Here is a 24,516-nt window from a genome sequence, read left to right as displayed (position 1 = left end):
TTCTTACCTTGAGAATGCTCTTCCAAAGGTTCTTCAAGCAACCAACAAGAATTGGTCTACCTGGTCAGTGCCATCACCATTGATTCTGAAGACAGCTCTTCCTCTGAGATTACCTTACTTCTGGACTTTTGTCGGCTGATCATCAGCTCAGAAATTCACTCTGACGACAGCACTAATATTATGGGCTACGGGCTACAAACTACAGGCTTGCCATAGAACTTTGATTTTTCTAGGTTTCTCGAGCACCTGTATTTGCTAACTGTTATCTTAACTAGAGCCGCTGAGCCTTCGTGCTTTTGGTTTAATCTTGTCAAATGAATTTTGACTGGTACGCATTTCCCACATTCTATGATTATCTATAGAGGACGCTTATTTAGTGCCTTCGCGGAGTTACTGATTTGGAGAGAGTTATTTATCTTACGACGGCACTCAGTCATTCCACCGAGGCTCTTCTGTTATTCCTACATCTAACTTCTTGTTTCCATCTCTTCATGGGGAATCTGCCGCTCTCCATTCCTGGGCTTGAGCTGTTGTCAACGGTTTCCGTGACTGAGGCACCTACCGCCACATCCGGGTTGAGGTGGTGCCAGCAACTGCTGTGACAGAGATAGAGCCTGCCATTCCTCTACACTTGGGTCACACTGTGACATCAAAGCCTTTCACCTAGTGACTGACACATCACAGGTGATCAAGAGCAGTTGGTAGAAATGGAGATGGCAGTGAAGCTTCTGCTTCAGAGGATGTGAGATGCTACACGTTTTCCTCAACAAGAGGTAGCTACTGTGATTCAAAGCTCATGGACAAGCTGGTTAATTTTTAAGTCACAGCAGTGATAGTGTGTGTCCCAACCACATTGTGTGCAATTCCGAAGAGATTAGAGAAATCTGACTCAACCATGAGTCCCATAATGTTATAGTCCTTTCTCAATGTAGGAGTTGCAATCTGCATGAAATGCTGTAATCACACAAGTTCACAACAACATCCACTGATAGACTAAACTTTATTAATGCCACCTGAATTAGATGATTTATGTCTTTGCCTTTGCTCTTCGGTATCCTGAAAAAGTAGGTAGACTGACTCATATGATACAAAATATATAAATTGGTGGTGTTGTGGATAGTGAGAAAGCTTGTCAAAGAAATCACCATGATATGGAGCAGTTGGATATGTGGGCAGAGAAATGACAGATGAAGTTTTATCCAGACATGTGAGGTATTGCACTTTGGAATGTCAAACTTGAGAGAAAAGTTTACAGTTAATGGCAGCACCATGAGGGAAATTAATGTGCAGAGAGATCTTTGCTATTCTTCTAGCCAAGGTGTTCTAAAATGGTTGTCATTGTTGCAGATCAGTCATGCAAGCTTCGGGACATCACTACAAGGTTCCTAAGCCCAACTGTCTTTCGTTGCTTTATCATCATAATAGAACAAAGAACATACTACAGCGATAAACGCTTAGGCCTATGATGTTGTGCAGCCTAATTAAACTGGTAATAAAGTGCCTAACTAAACTAGTCCCTTCTGCCTACACAAATCCATATCCCTCTATTCTCTGAATATTCATTCTACCTACCTAAGAGTCTCCTGAATGCGTCTATTGTATTAGCTTCCACTACCACCCCCAGCAGCACACTTATCGCACCTACCACTCTCTATGTAATAAACTTTCTCCACACATCTCCCTTGAACACGCTCTCTCTCACTTTACATGCATGGCCTCTAGTTCGAGTCTATCCATTCACTCTTGACATTGAATGGCATTAGCACTGCTGCGTCCTTCAACATTGACATCCTGGAGATCAGCAATGATCAGAACCTCATTTAGACCAGCCACATAAATTCCATATCTAGAAGGGCAGGTCAAAGGCTAGAGAACCTGAAAGCCTCATTGCCTTTATCTAGCCTCAAAGCCTTTCCCCCATCTAAAAGACATATGAGAGGAGTTTGATGAAATACCCTTTATTTGTCTGGATACAATGTACCAACACCTGCAATCTTCAAAAAGCTCAAAATCATCCAGTCTACTTACTTTGTACTCCATTCAAAAATGTAAATATGTGTGCCGTCTACCATCAAGAAACAGTTCCTACTATAAGTGCCATCTGCAAAATGTTACTTGTCCTGCTACTCTAATCTCACATCCCAAACCTACAACCTCTACTACTTTATAGGTAAGGGCTTTGTGTACATGGGAATACCACCATCTGTGGGTTTACTTCCTCCAAATCGTACACCATTCTGACTTGCAAGTATATCGCTGCTCCTTCTTCATTGTTTTTGGATCACCCTCTAGAGTACCATGTGAATACTCTCACCAGAAACACTGCACAATTCAAACCAATGGCTTGCCGCAACCTTCTCAAGGGTTATTTGGGATGGGAATTACCTGCACTGTCAGACTCCTTTCAGACTCAGGCTGAACTAGGACAGGGAGGAGGTCTGGCCCCTGCATGTGTAGCACACAGGCCCACCGGTGTGTGGACATGCCCTGGTGCTCGTGAACCAGATCCCCAGCTATGGGTAAATAGCCCCACTGCCTTGTGGGCAGCCTCAGGAGAGACAAAGGCTACGGGAGTAAACCCAGACAGAAAATCTCCCACATCAGAGCGGAGCCCCTAAGGCAGCTGGACATCATTGAATATCCTTCCGACAGCTCCTGCTGCCAAGCTGGTGCAAAATGCATTGCCCCATAAACTTTCTTTTGGGCTACAAGGTGAGGCCAAGAGGGAGATCTTGATGACTGGGCATCTCAGGATCTTCATACCTTTTACCCAGGCATGTGATGATGATCATCATCATCCATTAACCTTTGACAGATGGATACTAATAAACGAACAGACCCCAAAAATGAAGAAATATATAACACTTCTGCCTGACAATTAGTTTCTTCAACTGAGTTACAGCAAGTGGAAAGATATGGATATTTACCAAGCATGAGGTTCTAAGAGGAAGATTTGGTAGTTTTTTTTTGGTTTGCTTTGCATTGTGACAAAAGATACAAAAGTGGCTTTGATGAGGGTACACAAGTTGATCTTCAAAAAATGTAGAAATACGAGACAGTGCTGTGCCATATTTCCTGCTACCTCTTCTTCTTCCTCTTTATTCACCCCGTATCATTAAGAAAACCCTGTTTTCTGTGTTTTATTCCTCCTACAGTATTAACTTTATGGGTGTGAAGCGTTAAACAAAATAACAAAGATCACGTTTAAATCTTCCTAGTTGAGCAATTAAGACAGTGAAAATAACAAACCTCCTCTCTGAGGAGCAAGCACACATACAGGTTTTCATATTGCAGATAAAGGCAGAAGTTCGTGAGTTGCAGCCAGCCTCCTGAAGAGGCATACTTTTCTGGGAATTCACCTTCTGCTTCACTCTGCACCCACCAAACACATGCCCACCTCTATTAAGATTTTTAAGGTGACAAAATTTCAATCAGAGATGGATTTTCCTGAGGAAAAATGAATTAAAAAGTGAAGAATTTAAGGGCGATCATACCAAAGACTGGCTTACTAATAAGAAAGATAGGAGAGGATACAGAGTTGAAGTCCCAAAGGCTACTGCTAGTCTATTAAAAGAAAAAAGAGAGCTTTCAATGTGCCATGCAAAGCTATTCAATCAAAATATGTAGTCATTTATTTCATGGCTATTTTATGGGAATAAATGTGCCATGCTTCATATTTTAAACAGTGACTGAAAAGCACTTTGGGAAATCAAGAAGATGTATGCCTATGTTTCTTTCTATTTAATTTAGATTCTTATATTTATCCCACTACTTCCTTTGGGTCAATTAATAAACCCATCAATTACTGAAATCAAAATTTATTTTAATTTCTGAGAAACAGACAACAGACCTTTTATATATGTTTCCAATATCTCTTCTAGCACTTCAAACATGGTTTCAGTTAAATAGCTTATTTACCTTATTGTTATTTGCCCTTTTCACTGAATTGTTTTGGTTAGTATGATAATTCATTTATTACATTTTATTTGCAAATAGAATGAAAAGCAAATGGAGTTCAATTTCCAGTGGTTTACCAGATTACAAAAATAATCAATCCAACAAATTGTCACTTAATAAGCATCCAATTGGTAACAACTTCCAATGACTTTTGTTAATTCGATTATTTTTGTAATTTGCCATTCTACCCATCAAGTCTATGCCAGCTCACAGAGTAATCCCATTCCCCAACTAGTTTCCATTGCACCTTATGCTTCCCACATATCCATCAACTCCTCCCAAATTCTATCACTCACCACCACACTCGGGAAAATTTACAGAGGCCAATTAACCTACCAACTCTTGTGTCTTTGGGCTGTGGGAGGAACCCACATTTGTTTTCAATGTATGCCCACAAGAAAACAAATCTTAGAGTTGTATATGGTGACATATATATTCTTTGATAAGAAACTTACTTTGAACTTGAACTTTGAACCAGACTACCCTGAGGAAATACCAGACAAACGGCATCAGAGATCAAGAATAAAGCAGTGTCTCTAGTGAACTGAAGAAGCAGCTTCACTAGCTTCACCACTGTGCCAGCATTGATTTCTTTCTTTTAATTTTTTTCTAAACAATGGATCAACTCCCACATCATTAAAGGAAAAGTTCAACCTTCACTATTCTGTAATGACGACAAGGAGTCAATAAAAGGTTTGTAACACCAGTTTTCAGCTACACACCAGTTATTTAGGCTTAGTGTGCAAACAACAGTCTGAACAAAGTAAAACTGGTAAAAAATATCCCTATTGTGAGAATAACAATTTTGTTTTTTCCACTGTACAATTGATCATTAGAAGCAAATTAGAATCTTCTAAACCAAGTCAGTAGCTGAGTTAGTCATTAAAATAATCACAAAGTTTTATGTATCAGTACTGTAAACTAATTACTAACATTAATAAACCATTTGATGATAATTCCTTATTCAACTGTCAAATTCAATTAAATTGTACAAATCATTGTGAGCAAATACCAACAAAACCATAACCTAAACATCACATTCAACATCTTGCTTGAGAACCAGAGCACATGCAAAAGACGATAATTTTCATTTTTCAGACTGCCTTAAGTGTGGTATCATTGAAGATTGCAACACAATGTTTACTTGCCAAACAAAGTTTAGAACAGGATCATAAACTAGCAGCAGACATTCAAATTGTTACCTTGTAGTATTCTTTCTGTTGTTTTGATCGCTTCCTTTCTGCTGCTATCGTTTTTTCTGCAGCATCACTTGTATAATCAACCTAAAAAAGCAATAGAGAGACTTAAGTAATTACACTAAATGTGACTTTCAAGCATTGAAAAGCTAGAAACTTTGTACATTCTCATTTTCTTCAGTGTTAAACTGGATTATTTACTAATTGAATAGATATAAGCAGATTTAAGCCTACAGTCAAAACAATATAACTTAGGTACTGTATACAATTCTGGCTCCTCCTTCTTGCTAGCATGAAAAGCTCTTGGGAGGAATGAAAGGGTTAATGTATGCCACATTTGATGGACCTGTATTCGCTGGAGTATATAAGAATAAGAAGGGGGGAAACCTATGAGAGGAAACCTATTGAATATCGAAAGGCCTAGACAGAGTGGATGTGGAGAGGATGTTTCCTCTCGACAGATTTATCGACCCTTTATGGATCTCAGAGGAAGTTACAGTGTCACAGTAGCATTATAAGTGCACAGATATTCAAATATACAAATATTAGAGGAGAAGTAGGAAAGAATAAAAAAAAAGCTACTCAAACAGTCTAACAGGGAGGGGTCACCACATCCCCGGATATAGGTTGACTCATTATAGAGCCTAATGGCTTCATACAGCACTCTTTGGAGCAGCACAGTTGTCTTAGTCTATCACTAAAAGTGCTCCTCTGTTCAGCCAAGGTGGTATGCGGAGGGTTAGAAACATTGTCCAGAAATGCCAAGATTTTCCATTGTGTCCTTTGTTCTACCACAGCCTCCAGTGTCCAGTTTGACTCTATAACAGAACCGGTGTAACCGTGGTTAATTAAATTCGAAAGACATATCGTTAGAAAGCTCACCTGTGGAGGGATGAAAATGAGGTTTACTGAATTTTTAAGAAAAATAGAAATTGGAAAAAAAAAGCTATGTGAGAACGAGGTGTGGCTGATGCAGGCATGGACAAGCGAGAAAAATGCAGCAAACTATTAGAAACCAAAGATATAAACTGTTAAAAGTGGAATTAGTAGTGAGTAACTCTACTTGAGAACCTCAGGGTGAAACCCCTGGAGGATAGATGATTATCGATAGAAGGTTTATTGAAGCTACAGCTATAACAAGCAGCACCTATTGTGAAACAATATCGACAGAGACGACTGTCCAAGATCTCTACCGTGTAAACAGGAATTAGTTCTGTTCAATCACACCAAGGGATTTGGTCAGGATTTTTAAAAAATATATTGTGAATCAACTTTCCATGGATAACTCACTACTTCATTCAACAAACCAAGAAACAAGATAGCAAGCCAGCGCAGGAACAAAATGTTTCAAGACCTAGAGGATTTAATACAGTTGGATGTACAAGTTTATTTTTCATTCCAAGGATCTGAATTTGATTTTCTGGAAGAACAGATTATTTTTGCAAATAATTTGATGAATTACTGAATGAGATTTACTGTGTTAAAAGCTGTGATGTTGGAGAAATGTCGTGAAAGGCATTATGAAGCATATAAGCAAAAGAAAATCTGCAGATGCTGGAAATCCAAGCAACATTCACAAAATTCTGAAGAAACTAAGCAGGCCAGGCAGAATTTTATGTGTGTTCCTTAAGCTGTGTGTGTTTGTTTGTTTGTTTGCATATTTATTTATTTAATTGATTGATTGATTGATTGAGGTATTGAATTATAATTTGTAGACATACTGACTTGGAACTGAAACTGAAGTTAACCACAATACTGTACTTAAGAATAGAAATTGAATTAGTTTTCTAACTAACCAGGGATAAGTAAAAAGGAAAGGTTAGTCTGTAAACCTTTAAACAGGGAATGCCACTAGATCTAATTAGTTAGAGAAATTGGAGTAATAAAGGTTATTCTAAAGAATTTCATTGATTCTAACTACGTTTGTAAAAAGGAATTTGGTTTTCATTTGGCATCTGAGATTTGGAACCTAAGACAGAACGTTGACATTTTGAGTTGTTCTTACTCATCTAAATATTTTGTATTTCTTGCTATTTTTTATAAACTAACAAATGGGGGGTGACTGATAAGTTCGTGGCCTAAGGTAGAAGGAGATGCGTTATACAGCTCTCGTTACATGCACGTGCAGTTCAACTCTTTGAGTGGTTATGCGGAAAGTTTAAAATTAATAACTCATCTCCTTCTACCTTAGGCCATGAACTTATCAATCACCTCTGCTGTGAACCACTTTCTGGAGGTCCAAGACGCCGACTTCTACAAAGAAGGGATCCGTATGCTCCACAACCGCTGGACTAATTGTGTAAATGTAGGAGGGGCCTATGTTGAAAAATAAATGGCTAGGTTTTCTAAAATTGACTCCTTCTACCTTGGGCCACGAACTTATCAATCACCCCTCGTATCTCTAGAAGTATGTGTTTTCTATTCACGGTCTGCTTCCGATACCTAGAGCTTCTGATGGCCTACTAGCACCTGGTGTAGTACTATGTAATGATTTCCTCATAAAGAGTGTGGTGACCAGTCACAAGAAATAAGAACTACACAGGTGTTACACCAGCCTTTCTAATCAGTTTACTGAGCCTGTTGACATCTCCTGTGTTGATTATAGTGGGGAGTCTAGGACCAGAGGGCACAGCCTCAGAATACAAGGGTGTCCCTTTAGAACAGAGGTGAGGAGGAATTTCTTTAGCCAGTTGATGGAAAATCTGTAAAATCCATTGCCACAGATGGTTGTGGAGGTCAAGTCATTGGGTATATTTTAGAAGTCTGGAGAACAGGTTTCAGAGGGATAACAAATCAGCCTTGATGGAATGGCTGAAATGACTCAATGTGTCAAATGGCCTAATTCTGCTCCTATCGTTTGTGGTCTATGGTCTTACGGAAAGAATTTCAGCTTCAAGGCAAGTGAACCTTTCATTTTAAAGCCATTAACATTATGAACATAAATAATCTATGTTTATTATCTTGTAGATTTATTTTAAAAGTTCATTCAGATTTAGATAGCAAAATAAAATTAATAATGTTTCTGATAACAAAAAGTATGTTCAATAAAATATTGTGCAAAGAGTAAGTCAAGCAATGAAACACATTTGTTGATGATCCAAAGTATTCATTTAGTTCAGATACAGTATAATCAGTTATTAACAGCTTCCCAATACCAATACCACAAGCATGTTTATGATAGAAACTGCTGCTGAGTACATTCTTTTCAAAAATGCATTTCTTTCAACTAAAGTTCACATTTAACTATTGTCAGTGCAATCTTTACACATTTCAGAAAAAAATTGGTTTTATATGTTATTTATTCCTCAACATGAAAAAGATGTTCTGTTATTTACACCATCACTAAAGAATACATAACTGAATCATTTCAAATAAATATGAATATTACAAAATAATAATAGTCCTGAACCTCTCTAGATCCCATTAATACCATCACTGCACTCAAAGGCATGTGGATAAATTACCCACTTCAAGATTTATTCATAATGGTCAACATTATCATCACAAAAATGACCTGTGTGTGGGGGGGAAGGTTACTGCTCCTAGCATACTTTGTAATAATACCAAAAGAATACTGTTGTATGCCCTCTTGGGATATCATCATTAGTTCAAAAACTGTTATTTTTCAGTTATTAACCCATGTCACATCATGTTTTGCTTACTGCCATTGCTGATTAGCTTAAAACTAACAATTAAATTGGAAGCTGGCATCTGTACTATTTACATCTCCTTTTAGCAATTAAACATATAATAGGCTAACAAAGTGGCATAATGAGTTCTGTCCCTACACATGCAAAGTCACAAGTTTCTGCCTGCAGCCTCTCCAATGACGATGCAATTGTTGCTATTTGTCAATGCCAACAGTAAAATCAACATTAATGTAAGACAGGAAAAGGGCCTCATGCTGATTGACTTCATATGGAAAGCTCCAAACAACTGGAACGGATTTCAACATTGCTGAAGCTGGTCTTACTGTCAGGTAATTCTGCTAAGGTCAGGAAACGAGCTTCATCATGTTTGACCTAAACTAGATGCTGTGAAGTACACCGAAAAGAAAAATAAAACTGACAATTTAATGCCATACCCAGGAACAAAGCCTCATAGATTCAGAGCTGTACAGCAAAGGAGTAGGCTCTTCAGCCTACCATCACCATGCCAATCTTTTCCAAGCAAATGTGCCTGCATTCTGCCATGCACTGCCGATTTAAGAGCCTATCTCAATGCCTCATAAACATTATAATTGTGTCTGATTTCACCATCACCTCTGACAGCACATTCCTGACATCAACACTTTCCATGTCAGTAAACTAATCCCTTAGATCACTTTTAAAACTCTGATTTCTAGCCCTAATTCTATACCCTATTGTTTTTGTCTATCTATCCTATTATTGCTCCTCTTGACCTTATATATTTCCTTTAGTTCACCCCTCAGCCTCCTTTGTTCCACGGAAATCAAGCCCAGCCTATCTGAACTTTCATCACCCCCTTGTCTTTATTACACGGACCATTTTTCTCTTTTATCAGATTTCTTCCATTTCAGCTCTTTCCTTTTCCACCTATCACCTCCCAGCTTCTTACTTCTTCTCCCATCCACCACCACACACACACACCTTCTTCCTCATCAATTTTCATTTATCATGAGTCAGTTTATGCTCTTCTTCCAATCCCCACCTTCTTCTTCTGGCTTCTTCCCCCTTCCTTTCTAGTCTCGATGAAGGATCTTGACCAAAACGCTGACTAATCATTTCCCTCGTTATGCGCCAGCAGCAATAGACCACAGACTCAGTTTTAATGTTAAACAACTATATTTTCAGTATCTACCCAAAACACAGACAATTATACAAATTACTCCTTTAAACAAAAATCAACAGTGCTATGCATTTGTAGCTCACAAACGGTGTCAGGTTTGGGAAAATTCTTCTGAAATCTTACTCAAGCACAGTCCCAGAAATGGCAATCCAGATGATTCCAGAAATCTTTACAGAAAGCTAAGAGAGATGGAGGTTTAGCATTACCTAACTTTAGATTTTATTATTGGGCTATTAATATTCGACATATGAAATTTTGGTTACTTGATCGGGACATACTATTTATTCCTAAATGGGTAGCATTGGAATTACAATCTGTTCAGGGTTATACACTTGGTTCTATTTTAGGTTCCTCTCTTCCTTTTGATTCGAAACGTCTTAAGCAGGTCTCTAACCCGATAGTTAAATATGCTTTGCGCATTTGGTTTCAATTCAGAAAATTTTTTGATCTTAATCAATTCGGGTTAGCGATTCCTATTTTAGGTAACATATTTTTTCCTCCCTCTTTTACGGATCGCGCTTTTCAAACTTGGAAGACTAAGGGTATTTTACGGTTTTTGGATTTATTTTTAGATGGTTCCCTTATGTCTTTTGAACAATTATCTAACAAATATAACTTATCAAGAATACATTTTTTTAGATATTTACAAGTTAGAAATTTCCTAAGTACTATACTTACTTCCTTTCCAATGCTTCCTCCTATATATATTTTAGATTCGATAATTAACCTTAATCCATGTCAGAAAGGTGCATCGGCTATGATTTATAATATTATTATGAAACTTAGGAAAGCTCCATTTGATAAGATTAGGGTAGATTGGGAACAGGAATTGGGGCTTACCATTTCTGTGGATGATTGGGGGCAGATTTTACAATTAGTTAATACTTCCTCTATTTGTGCTAAACATTCCCTAATTCAATTTAAAGTGGTTCATAGAGCACATATGTCCAAAGATAAGTTAGCGCGTTTTTACTCGCATATTAATCCTTTCTGTGATAGATGTTCGGGGCAGATAGCCTCTTTAACTCATATGTTTTGGTCTTGCCCTACTTTGGAAACTTTTTGGAGAGATATTTTCAATATTATTTCTAAGGTATTAAATATAGATATCTCTCCTCACCCTATTACTGCTATCTTTGGACTACCTAAAATTTCTAGTAATCTTTCCCCTTCAGCCCGTAGAATGATTGCATTTCTTACTTTAATGGCGAAAAGATGTATTTTACAACATTGGAAAGAGCTTAATGCTCCAACTACCTTTTTTTGGTTTTCTCAGACGATTTTATGTTTGAATCTGGAGAAAATTAGAAGTAACCTTTATGATTCTTCATTTAAATTTGAACAGATTTGGGGACCTTTTATTCGATATTTTCATTTAATGTAATATTTACCCTTCTTGTTTTCTCTTCACTGTTTTAATGGAGGTCGGGATTGAGGACGTGATTTTAAGTTTAACTCTGTTTGGTTTCAAGTTAGCCCATTGCTTTGCTTTGCTTTTAGTTAGTTGCACGGTGGGTTTTTTTTTGGGGGTTTTTTTTTCTTTTTTTCCATTGATATATATAAAATCTAGTATACTATTATGTTATCTTGGTTTCTTATGCTTAAATTACATTGTTTGTAGTATTTTCTTTTTGGTATTGTTATCTTTTGGAATTTTATTATACTTTAACATTGTATTAATGTTTATATGGCTTACCTTTTTTGTATACTTACTCAATAAAAAGATTTAAAAAGAAAGAAAGAAAGAAAAGAAAGAAAGATGATTCCAGAAATCCAGGGAAACAGGTGAGGGAAAGAAACTTGTAAATCCACACGAAGATGACACGAGGCGGCGATCATGCAAAATTCCAGAGGATCCACGCTGGGAAAACAAGATAGCAGTCACAGCAGATTTCAGACATTGAGTAGCGTTCCAAAATCCAACTAGGGATATCACAAGTTGACGGTCACGGAATATTCCTTAACACAAGTGGTAGCCACCTAAAACACCTAGATCCATGTATGGGTTAACAAAAAGTGGTCGTCACAGGAATACTCCAGAAATCCAAGTATTAATCATGTAAAGTGACAGTCACGTATCCAATATGCACTGTGTGCCACTAATTATCACAATCCTCTGGACATGGAGAAGGATTAGACTTGTCCGCTGTTGTAGCAACTTCTTCAACTATCTCCACCCAGCTCGCTCTCCTGCTGGTTGCTCGCAGTCCACTTTTCCCTCTCTGCCAAATGTCCCAGAAACCTGTCCGCATTTTTATAATGATGTCATCCACCTGCCTCGTCCAGGCGCTTAAAATGACGCTCACAGTAAGAAAAAATGTTGACACGTAACGCCTCCCCCCAAGGAGGGAAAATTTTGATTTGTAATAGCAAAATTTTAAATGCAAACTAAATATGTGAAACAATATATATATATATATATATATATATATATATATACATATACACACAATTACCATATAGCACTCTACAGAATAATATAACATATTGCAGGAGCGTATACAAATATTAAATTCCATTCCCCTATCAAAAGTACATTGTAAGCTTAACACCTAGGAAGACAATCGGCAGTTATATTATCCCTGCCTTTAACGTGAGTTACTGTGAGATCATACTCTTGTAAAATTAAACTCCAATTCAACAACCTTCTATTTTTGTTTTTCACCTTACTCAAGAACAATGGATTATGATCTGTATAAACTACAAGTGGTGTCTGAGCTGTGCAAGCATAAACATCAAAATGCTGCAAAGCTAAAATAAGTGACAATAATTCCTTCTCTATGGTGGAATAATTTCATTGATGCTTATTGAATTTCTTTGAAAAGTAAGCCACAGGATGGTCAATATCATCATAATCGCCCCTTTGTATTAACACTGCTCCTGCAGCTTCGTCACTGGCATCCACAGCTATGGAAAATGGTTTTGTAAAGTCAGGTGACCTGAGCACAGGTTGGTGACATAAGATGGCCTTCAATTTATCAAATACCTCCTGGCAAGGCTCTGTCCAAACAAATTTTTCACCCTTCTTCAGGATGTTAGTCAATGGGAGGGCAATATAGGCAAAGTTCCTACAGAACTTGCGATAATATCCGACCATTTCCCAGAATCTTCTAAGAGCTTTCTTACCGGTTGGAATGGGAAACTTAGAGATTGCCTGAACTTTTGCCTGAACAGGAGACAACCTGCCCTGACCTACAACATAACCAAGACAGGTCACAGTGGCATGGCCAAATTCACTCTCAGCTAAGTTAACTGTAAGGCTGGCCTTCAAGAGCCTTTCAAACAGCTTTTCCACTGCAGAGATATGGGCTTCCCATTTCCTGTGACCAAATCATCAATATAGGCGTCTGTGTGTTTTAACCCTTGAATTACAGAATTAATCATTCTCTGGAATGTTGCCGGAGCATTTTTCATTTCAAATAGCAGAACATTGTATTCATACAACCCAGAAGGCATTACAAATGCAGAGATTTTTCTACCTCTATCCGTTAATGGAACACACCAATACCCTTTCAACAGATCGATTTTTGTAAGAAACTTAGCTTTTCCAACCTTGCCTACACAATCATCCACTCCAGGGATTGGATAAGCATCGGTTTTTGTTATAGTATTCACCTTTCTGTAATGAGGACAAAATCTGATACTACCATATAGTTAGGTACCATGACACAAGATGTGCTCCAATCTGAAGTAGAATGCCTAATAATACCATTTTCTAACATATACTCAATTTCCTGATCAACAAGTCTACATATTTCAACATTCATGCAATACAGATGCTGTTTTATAGGTTTGGCATCACCAACATCTACATCATGTGAGGCTATTGTTGTTCTTTTTGGAACATCAGGGAATAAATCCCGAAATTTTATGATCAACTGTTTCATTTGCTGCCGCTGCTGTAGTTGTAAATGAGCTAGGTTCTCATCAAGTTTTTCCAAAATACAGGTTTCCCCTGCCATCCAAAGGTAGAGCATTCCTATGAAGCGGTTCGTAAGCCAAAATGTCGTAAAGCGAAGAAGCAATTACCATTTATTTATATGTGAAAATTTTGAGCGTTCGCAGACCCAAAAACAACCTACCAAATCATGCCAAATAACACATAAAACCTAAAATAACAGTAACATATAGTAAAAGCAGGAATGATATGATTAATACACAGCCTATATAAAATAGAAATACTTTTCCACAATCATTGCCGGCACTGTTCGCTGAAGCGAAAATCTCACGCGAGCGCTCTCCGCAGAAACACGGCGCAGGCGCTCTCCAGTAACCTTTAAGCTATGAAGCTGCCAAATCATACCAAATAACACGTAAAAATACACAGCCAATATAAAGTAGAAATAATGTATGTACAGTGTAGTATCACTTACCGGAATCGGGAAGACAGCGCAGAGCACACTGATGATGGTGTGTTAGACTGAGTCGTCGCAGGTTGGGTGGTGCAGTGGCCCCCACCCTCCAGGCCGCCAAGCAATACATTGCCGCGAGGCACGCAGGAGTCCAGCGGTAGCCAGAAGGCACACAGCACATATTTAAGAAAAGAGCCAAAATAAACATGCTAATTAATTAGGTGCCGCCCGACACGTAATTAATTAGAATGCTTATTTCGGCTTTTTTCTTAAAGATGTGCTGTGTGTCTCCCGGCTACTGCTGCATTCTCTGTGAATCGGTACTGTATCTGTCCACGGCCTGGGTGTTGGGGTGGTGGGACACTGGGGTGTCATCTCATTGTCTGTTTCCACTATAGCAGGCGGCTCATCTTCTCCTATGACTGCCCGCCTCAATGTTGGAAGGTCGTGGTTCGTCGTCTGCTGTGGCTGATGTGGAAGGCTTGCTTGACTGCTGAGCCTTGCACATTTTTCTATCATACAGTTCTTTGTAAGGACTGAGACCATCTTGCAAATATCCCCTAAACCGACGAAACCTTTCAAAATTAAAGTCGTACTTTATCATTGCAGTGAAAATCTCACGCAGTGGCTTCACGTTCATTCCGCTACTGCATTCGGTTTCGATTCTGATCCTTTCCTCTTCCAATTGCATCAGCTCTTTGTCTATCAGTTCTTGGTCATGGGATGTCAAAACCTCTTCAACATCATCTTCATCAGCTTCCACAAGTCAAACTCACTTTGTCCTTACTTCGTTCACCACGATCAAAACACTTAATTATGTCTAGTTTTACGCTAAATGTAACACCCTTACGAGCTTTTTCAGGCTTTTCCAATACCTCAGAACTCATCTTGCAAACGGCTGCTCAATGCAATGTGTTAAAGCAATGCCGTTCCGAATCCGGGGGAGAGCAACTGCTTGGGGCACACGCAGCTTTTTACCACGCACTGATCTTTTTCGTAACAGTGAAAACACCTTCTGAAAGCAAAAACAGGGTACTAATGTAGGTCTTTCGTAACAGTGAGGTTTCGTAAAGCGAACGTTCGAAAAGCGGGGGACACCTGTAGTGGAATTTGGCAATCTAGCCGGAACAATGCTTGGTTTAAAATGGGCCTCAGATGGATTATCCAGTAAATCTTCAGACAGCCCAGATCTGTCCCGATTCACAGCAGCTGCCACAGCTGCAGTCGGCCTTCCATGGTACCGCTTAAGCACGTTTATGTGACAGAGCTGTGTTGGCCTCCTTCCATCTGGTGTTTTGACTACATAATCTACATCATTGACCTTAGACACAATTTCACAGGGACCACGGAAACTGGCCTGCAGAGGATTTGTCTCCTGGTTCAAATATCCTAACTCTGGCTTTCTTATCATACCATGTTTTCATTTTACTCTGTGCAGATTTTAAATTTTCCCTTGCTAGGTTGCAAGCCCTTTGCAAGCTGTCTTTGAGTTTTAAAACATAGTCCAACAAATTTATATGCAGGTCATTGTTGGTCCACTGCTCCCTTAACAATGCCAAAGGACCTTGGACCTGGTGCCCAAATACAAGCTCAAAGGGGCTAAAGCCTAGGGACTCTTGCACAGACTCCCTTACCGCAAATAGAAACAAGTGAACTCCCTCATCCCAATCCTTCTCATTTTCAAAGTAGAATGTCCGAATTATGGTTTTGAGGGTAGAATGAAATCTTTCTAAGGCCCCTTGGGATTCTGGATGGTATGCAGACGACGTAATCCGTTTGGCTCCCAGTTCGTGAACTACCTGCTGGAATAATCCTGACATAAAATTACTTCCTTGATCGGACTGGATTTCTTTAGGCAAGCCAAATAGGGCGAAAATTTTTATGAGGGTCTTCGACACAGTTGGAGCTTTGATATTCTTGAGAAGTATTGCTTCCGGAAATCTAGATGATGTACACATGATGGTTAGCAAATACTGATAGCCAGCCCTAGTCTTTGGCAATGGGCCATCACAATCCACAATAACCTTGGAAAAGGATTCACCAAATGCAGGAATAGACTGCAGTGGAGCCACTGGGGAGACCTGATTAGGTTTACCCACAACCTGACAAGTGTGACAAGTCCGGCAAAATGACACAACATCTTTCCTTAAACCAGGCCAGAAGAATTGTTTCAAAACCCTATTCCAGTTTTATTCACACCAAGATGGCCACCCAAGGGCATACTATGGGCCAAAATTAAAATATCATTCCTATAGACTTTAGGAACTACCACCCAGTGAACAATTGCCCATTCCTCACTTGCAGGGATATCAGGTGGTCTCCACTTCCTCATTAATACTCCATCCTTGAAATAATTCCCCATGGGCACTTTCTCAATCTCATCACCTTAGAGAGCTTTATCTCTCAGTGTAGCAATCTCATGGTCTCTGGTCTGTTCCGCTATAAACTCCATCCTGGACAGAGACAAATCTTTATAGTCAGACCCAATACAAGGATCCTGGTCCAACAACGAAGGAAGGAAAGTCACTGCTAGGTCATCAAAACCTGAGTCGCGATTTGGGCTATCATAGGTAGCGGAACCATTCTGCACTGGACCATCTGCATAGGCAAGCTTCTTGGCCTTAGCTGGAGTTACTGCGCAGGATGGGTAAACATTAGAATCCATCTTTGGGTCATCAGTGATTGGCTTAGTCGTCAACTGCACTGCAGGGACAACTCTGCCACCTGCTAGGTCATTCCCGAACAACAAAGAAACAGCTTTCACCAGTAATCCTATGTTAACAGGTCCTGAAACAAACTCTGACTTCAAAATTACCTTGTGCAGAGGTACAGAAACAATGCCTTGAATAAGATTCACTTCACCAGTGGCAGTCTCATCACAAAACTCTAGAACATTGTCCAACAGGAGTGACTGAGAAGCCCCAGTATCTCGAAGAATTTTCACTGGCACCGGGGTGGGGGGGTGATCCTTCATTTACTGAAACAAATCCCTCTGACACAAAAGGAATGAATTCTTCCCTAACTAGGTCAGACATCTCAGCCCTTGACAGAGCTTCATCAGAATGTCCAGAACCCTGTGGGTTTACAGGTGTTTCAAAGCGCTGAATACAGGCATCTGGAACTAGCTCCTTTTCCTTCTTCTTCTTCCTCAGGAGGAAACAATTAGCCATAACATGACCAGGTTTCTTGCAATAGTGACAAGTAAAACCAGAATGTTTCTCCTTTAATTGCTTTCCTTCATCCTTACATTTGTCACTATTCCCAGATTTGATTTCTGGTTTACCCTGATTATCCATGCTACTCTTTCGGAAGGTCTTACTTGGGGCAAACTTAGACTTGTGGGGTAGAACAAACTTATCTGCTAACTTAGCAGATTCTTGTAAAGTTGCAGCGTCCTTCTCGTCTAAACATGTCTTTATATCATTATGAATGGGCCTTTTAAACTCTTCAATTAAAATCAACTCTTTCAATTTGTCATAATCATCACTCACATCTTGAGATGTGCACCATCGTTCAAAATACACAGACTTCTCATAAGCAAATTCCACATGAGTCTGGCTCACAGATTTTCTCAAATTCCTAAACTTTTGCCTATAGGCCTCTGGAACCAGCTCATAGGCTTTAAGCACAGCCTGTTTTTCATAGCCGGCTTTACCGTAAGAAGTTTTAACTTACTAGCAATGACCAACAACTCTGTCTTTTTGGCTTTCTGTAATACTTCAGAGGTTGGCAATGCGCAAGAACCTAATAATATTCATTGCTGGTTTCCACACACAAGTCAATCAAACAGATGTAATCAATCAAATCAATTGTCAATTATCAAATAGCCAATAAGCTCCAATATGATCAGATCCTGGACGAGCCCCCATTTTGTGTTATGTGCCAGCAGCAATAGACCACAGACTCAGTTTTTAATGTTAAACAACTATATTTTCAGTATCTACCCAAAATACAGACAATTAAACAAATTACTCCTTTAAACAAAAATTAACAGTGCTATGCATTTGTAGCTCACAAACAGTGTCAGGTTTGGGAAAATTCTTCTTAAATCTTACTCAAGCACAGTCCCAGAAATGGCAACCCACATGATTCCAGAAATCCACGGAAACAGGTGAGGGAAAGAAACTTGTAAATCCACACGAAGATGACACGAGGCGGCGATCATGGACAATTCCAGAGGATCCATGCTGGGAAAACAGGGTAGCAGTTGCAGCAGATTCCAGATGTTGAGTAGCGTTCCAAAATCCAACTAGGGATATCACAAGTTGACGGTCACAGAATATTCCTTAACACAAGTGGTAGCCACCTAAAACACCTAGATCCATGTATGGGTTAACAAAAAGTGGTCGTCACAGGAATACTCCAGAAATCCAAGTATTAATCATGTAAAGTGACAGTCACGTGTCCAATATGCACTGTGTGCCACTAATTATCACAATCCTCTGGACATGGAGAAGGATTAGACTTGTCCGCTGCTGTAGCAACTTCTTCAACTCTCTCCACCCAGCTTGCTCTCCTGCTGGTACCTCGCAGTCCGCTGTCCCTTCTCTGTCGAATGTCCCAGAAACCTGTCCGTATTTTTATAATGACGTCATCCACCCGCCTCGTCCAGGCACTTAAAATGACGGTCACAGCAAAAAAATGTTGATACTTAACACCCTCCGTAGATAATTGCCTGACCTACTGAGTTCCTCCAGTAATTTCTGTGTGTTGCTATCCCCCATAAATATTGCCCTCCAATTGAGGCAACACTCTGGTAAATCTCCCTTGCACTATCTCCAATATAATGACATCCTCCTCATAGCATAGTGATCAGAACTGCACATTATGGCAGAAAACCAGGCTAGCCTATCATCGTACACTAGGAAATAAAATGCAGCATTAAGGCACAAGTCCTATGCTTGGAAGAAGCCACAGCAATGACAAAATGGAAGTAAGATTTGAAAACAAGTTACAATCTAACTATTTAGCCTTGAGAAACTATGAAATGCTGCGGTAGGGAAGAGCTAATATTTAATTTTTTTAATGTATTATTGAATGCATCCTAGAGCCAGAGGGAGAAGGCGGCATAAATGAATCAGCATAATGCAGAGACAACACAGATTAATCAGGCTACTGCCCAAAAAAGGCAACTGCAAGAAGAATGATTTGAGATTTAAGTGAAATTATTCAGCCATCCTTGATGGAACTTGTTTGACTTTCATTCCATTGGCCAAAATTCTGTAGTCAATAACAAGGAGAAAAGTATGTATTACTGGGAAAAGGCAACTGGGATTTTGTAGGATTTGGGACATTTAGCAAATGGCATCTGAATTCGGGTGAACAATCTCTCTGATTGAAGAATCATCACGGACCACAAACTGGAAAGTAAAATAGCTTAATTTTTTAAATTTACTTTGCAGAAAATGAAACAAATGTGACACCTGCAAAGAATCAAGAGTGAAGATAAGATAAAATTAAAATAAGGACAATTTAAGAAAAATAGTTATGGCTAAGAATATTTTCATTGGAATACTGAAAACAGTAACTTAATCGAAATGTTAAAAACAATAGGCTTTGAGGGCAAAAAGTGAAAGACTACTCCCTAGAAAAGCATCACCTGTTTGTTCAAAGCATACAGCCAAAAGAGTAAATTTTTGAAGCAGAGTACAGTATGGTGACTAAATGATCTTCACCACGCAACAACAGTACAGCAAGCTCACCCACTGTAGTCTTCATGTTAAAGGTGATAAGTCTTCATGTTACAAAAGCCTCAATGTGAATTGAGAGAACTTGTAGCCAATCCTTCTCAAGTTTGATTGATATCAGAAATTTGTTTCCATTCCACACCTGCTACATGTTGAAATGCAAAGCATGATTCTAATCACATATCCAATACTATTGCAGATTGCCTTCAAGTAAAGCAGTGTCTCCATTGCAACACTCTCTTCACAATCATCTTTCTAACCACGATATTGCACCCCATGAATAACAACCCTTCCACTGGAGTGGAGCTAAGCTACAGAGCAAAAGGGAAACTGTTAAACCCATACAGTACCTCCAGTTTAAAACCAGGCATAGACATCAAGCTACAAGACCACACTTATGTACTGTACACTTCTGTAGATTCATAGGTCAAGCTCCAACTCATTCACTGAAGCAAACGAGAAAATGAATTTTACACTATATATCTACAGAGCAAGTACCCTCTATTATTGTGTCACTGCTGAACAATGCAACACCATGAAAATAAATATCCACAACAGGTGTCCTGAAAACCACGGCTCAACTTGTACATCTCTGAGACATCCCTCACAGATGGTAGAATTGGTGAAGAAATTCGCTGTACCACCACTGACATAACCATCTGAGGAAAACAGTGTTCAGAGACCAAAGCCTTAAATACAGCACTAAACTTGTAGGCTACAGGATAGCAATGATTTCTGCCCTCTGGAGTCATGAACTACCTACATCAGATGCCTCAAAACACTGCAGGGATACCATCATTCACAGGGTAAGCAAACTGATATCATCTCCCCAGCTGGCATTTCCAGCAGCAAGGATCAAATTATTCTCAGTCGACTCACATGCACATCTCCAGAGTCCAGAGTCCACTCCAAGCGCCATCACAAACGTTCATCAGGGAATGGATCTTCAATTGCTTGAAGGTGTTCTCAAAGCTTTCTTGAAAAAAACTGTAACATTATAAACAACTCATAGAAACACTGGTCCATAATCACTCAAAATAGAAAAAGGGTGTTCAGTATGGTGCTTGGTCCAGACACAAGAAAAGCACAGGAAGAACGGCAGACAGATAATACCACCTCCCCAAGTACCCACCCATGTGATAAAGTGCTTCCTGCCACATTTTCACGTCACACATTGGCCTCATCAATCACCACACAATCACATTAAGCAGAAATTGAAGCAAGTCATCTTCGACTGCGAAGCACTACTTAAGAAAAAGATAGAACAAATTCATTGTATTTAATTTGGCAGTGTCTTTAGGAAAACACACAGTCTAAATCAGCAAAACTAGATGGAGCTATAGTATTTTTATGAGAAAATATTTAGACTTTTATAAGAAAATCTGCTGATTTTCTAGGCATATTTTCTTCTAAAAGTCTAAATATTTTCTCATAAAAAATACTATAGCTCCTAAAGACACTGCCAAATATAAAGCCTGTAAAATGTTTTACAGTATTACAATGAGTGGAGCTTCCTTAGTCGATGTCAGTCAGATTGGTTTAATTAATTAAAACTTGTCTGCTATCCTTTAAAAAACCTTTTCTTAAGGCAGGGGTGGCAAAATTTTGTTGACACACAAGATGCAGTGCTGCCCCTCGATTCTTTAAGCCTAATAAAAAGATTACATAATGATTATATACAAAATATATTGGATTCTGGTTAACTGGGACATATTGGGGCCAGTACTTTTTGGCCCAATTAAGCAGCTATCCCAATTAGCTAAAGTTTCATGGAAATTGTTACAAAAGGTATGAAAAAGGTGAACTACCATTTAACTGAGCAACAAATTATGTATTTAAATGAAATACAGCACAAATTAGAACACTACCAACACTACTACAGTATTATAAAACTGCGTATTAGTTCCTAATAGTTATCGACGGAGGAATTCATCCAGTGTACACTGTTGTATTCTTTTAATTGATTGTAAATAAATAAAATCAGTGCAGACACATAGCGCCCATTCTTCTCACAGTTTATCTTGCTGCTGTATCATATGCGCAATTGTAGATTTTGGTACACCAGTTATCTCTTCCACAATGAGTGGTGTTAAATGATGGCTTTTAATTTGGTCCAGTAGGGTAATTTTTTCAGCTAGCGTCAAAACTGTACCTGGCATCTTGGTAGGGATCTGAATTTTTTTTAAAGTCAAACTACAAAGCAAAATTATAAAAAAATCACTGCCTTTTGAATTAGCGTCCGTTTACCTAAGTGGATAACATAACACAAACAATGCAACTGATGCTATTTAAAAACTATTCACTCTCAGCACAGTGTGATGTCCAACAGTCAGAGAAGTACACATGACTGATGCTAGTTAGAAACTGTTCAGCAACAATCTCCTGTCCCAATTAAGTGGCATAGTGTCCCGAATAAACAAAGGGAATCCTGGCTATTTTCTCGATTTGCTTTTGTTCTTATAGAAAATTATGAGGAATACAAATTGGGTAAATGCAAGGTGATTTTTACTACTGAGGTTGGATGAGACTAGAACCAAAAATCATAGGCTAGGAGTGAGAAATGAAATATTTAAGTGGAACATGGTGGAGGGCAGCTTCTTAACTCAGTGGATGGTACAAGTGTGGAGCAAGCTGCCAGTGGAAGTGGTGGATGTGGGTTAGATTTCAACATTTGAGAGAAATTTGGGTAAGTATATGGATGGGAAGGGTACGGAGGGCGATGTTCGAAGTGTGGGTTGATGGGACTAGACAAAATAGATTGCATGGGCCAATGGGCCTGTTTCTGTGCTGTAGTGCAGTATGACTCTATTACCTTTACTGCCAAATGACGCAGTGAATGATTTTTTGCAACCCAAGAGCTATGAGATGTTCTCACAGGAAATGTCACACACCAGATTGGCATCAGCTAGATGTTTGCGAGGACATTTGACTTTGGATGGTACATATTGAAATCCCTGCAGTCCTAGTGTACACATCAGCATGTGGATAGTAAATGGTTTGGCCAGTTGGCATCGGCTTCACTCTGCTTATATTTTTTCTTCTGATGTTTGTGAGTTTGGTAATGTTGCAATGGATTGATCTGGATAATTTTGAAACACGATTGATTTACAAAGCAGCTCAATTTGAAGGCAAACATTTATCAACTTAATAGCTGAACTAGAAAATATAAGAGATCAGCTAGTGACTGAATCAAAACATAAAAATCCTAATGGTGGGTTTCTGAAGTTCTGGAATTTCATTCCTGAGACTTCTAACTGCCTGAAAAAACTTGCTGCGGCAATATAAACAGTATTTCATGGACAAGTTCATGTGAGTTATTGTTTTCAGTGATGAACTTGATCGTTTAATTATAGCAGTAGGCTGACAGATGAAACTAGCGCTACGTGCATAGCTCTCAAAACAACCAAATACAAGATGCATATAAAATATTTGTCATCATTAATGTAGCAGCAAAAGTCTCACTAAGAGAAAAGTTTCTTTATTTTCCTTTTCTTGATCTTTTATGAACATGCACCAAAGCTTACAATTTCACATTCATATTTCTTACGTTATATATGAGGTAAAATAACAATACCATTTAGAAACCAAGTTAATTTTCAATTGTTATTTTAAAAGATTTGTTAACAGGTTTTCTAAAATACTCTGTGACCCCAAAAAATCTCTTGGAGAAACCCAGTTGGTTAAGCAGCATCAATGGGAGGAAAGAAATTGTTGATGTTTTAGGTCAAAACGGTGTATTAGCTCTCCTTTTTTAATAAACTATTTAATATTTTAAAATGAGGACAATAAATTGTGTACATACAAGAATAAAAATATAAAAACTTTGCAAATTACTTAATACAAACAAATCCTATCCTTATAAAATTAACAGTTCGGAGATGTTGTTTATCAGTTATTAGTACTGATAGACCTTAAAGCCTCAGTTGCACCTCATTCATCAAGCTGTAATAAGTTCAAAATTTTTACAGCAAGTGAAAATATTGAATTTCAGCTCAATCTAGTAATTTTGGGTTGATTACCTGACTAACAGCTTGGACAGAGAAACCACACTCATTGAGAGAGAATCTTCTGATTTCCACATTTAATGATGCAATGGAATACTCAAAATTTCTCTCAAGTTAATTAGATTAGATTACATTCAACTTTATTGTCATTGTGCCGAGTACAGATACAAAGGCAATGAAACGCAGTTAGCATCTAACCAGAAATGCAAAGAATACTGTTATTTACAAAATAACTGTGAATAAAAAGTAAGTGCTACAGCACACAAATATAAAAGTACTGAGATAGTACAATATGGGTGCAATACTGTGATGTGAGGTTCAGCAGGGTCACAGCCTCAGGGAAGAAGCTCTTCCTGTGCCTGCTGGTGCGGGAGCGGAGGCTCCTATAGTGCCTACTGTATGGGAGGAAAGTAAAAAGTCCATGGTTAAGGTGAGATGCATCCTTGATAATGCTTTTTGCCCTGCCCAGGCAGCGTTTATGGTAGATGTTCTCAATGGTGGGCAATTCAGT

The 24,516-nt window shown here is 38.7% G+C and overlaps 1 protein-coding gene across 4 annotated transcripts in view; it reads right to left on the bottom strand.

Annotated features, from left to right (window-relative positions):
• LOC134343612 (G patch domain-containing protein 8) overlaps window positions 1-24,516 on the bottom strand; it is an 893,392-nt gene that overhangs the window by 690,809 nt on the left and 178,067 nt on the right. For all 4 annotated transcript variants that reach the window (XM_063042378.1, XM_063042379.1, XM_063042377.1 and 1 more), the window contains one exon: window positions 5,160-5,240. In XM_063042378.1, coding sequence (XP_062898448.1) covers window positions 5,160-5,240 — 81 coding nt within the window. The remainder of the gene's footprint in view (window positions 1-5,159; window positions 5,241-24,516) is intronic.

Source organism: Mobula hypostoma, chromosome 3 (assembly GCF_963921235.1).
Source record: "Mobula hypostoma chromosome 3, sMobHyp1.1, whole genome shotgun sequence".
NCBI classification, from domain to species: domain Eukaryota; kingdom Metazoa; phylum Chordata; class Chondrichthyes; order Myliobatiformes; family Myliobatidae; genus Mobula; species Mobula hypostoma.
The sequence above is the reverse complement of the archived record's forward strand: the minus strand, read 5'-3'. Positions and strand labels throughout refer to the sequence as shown.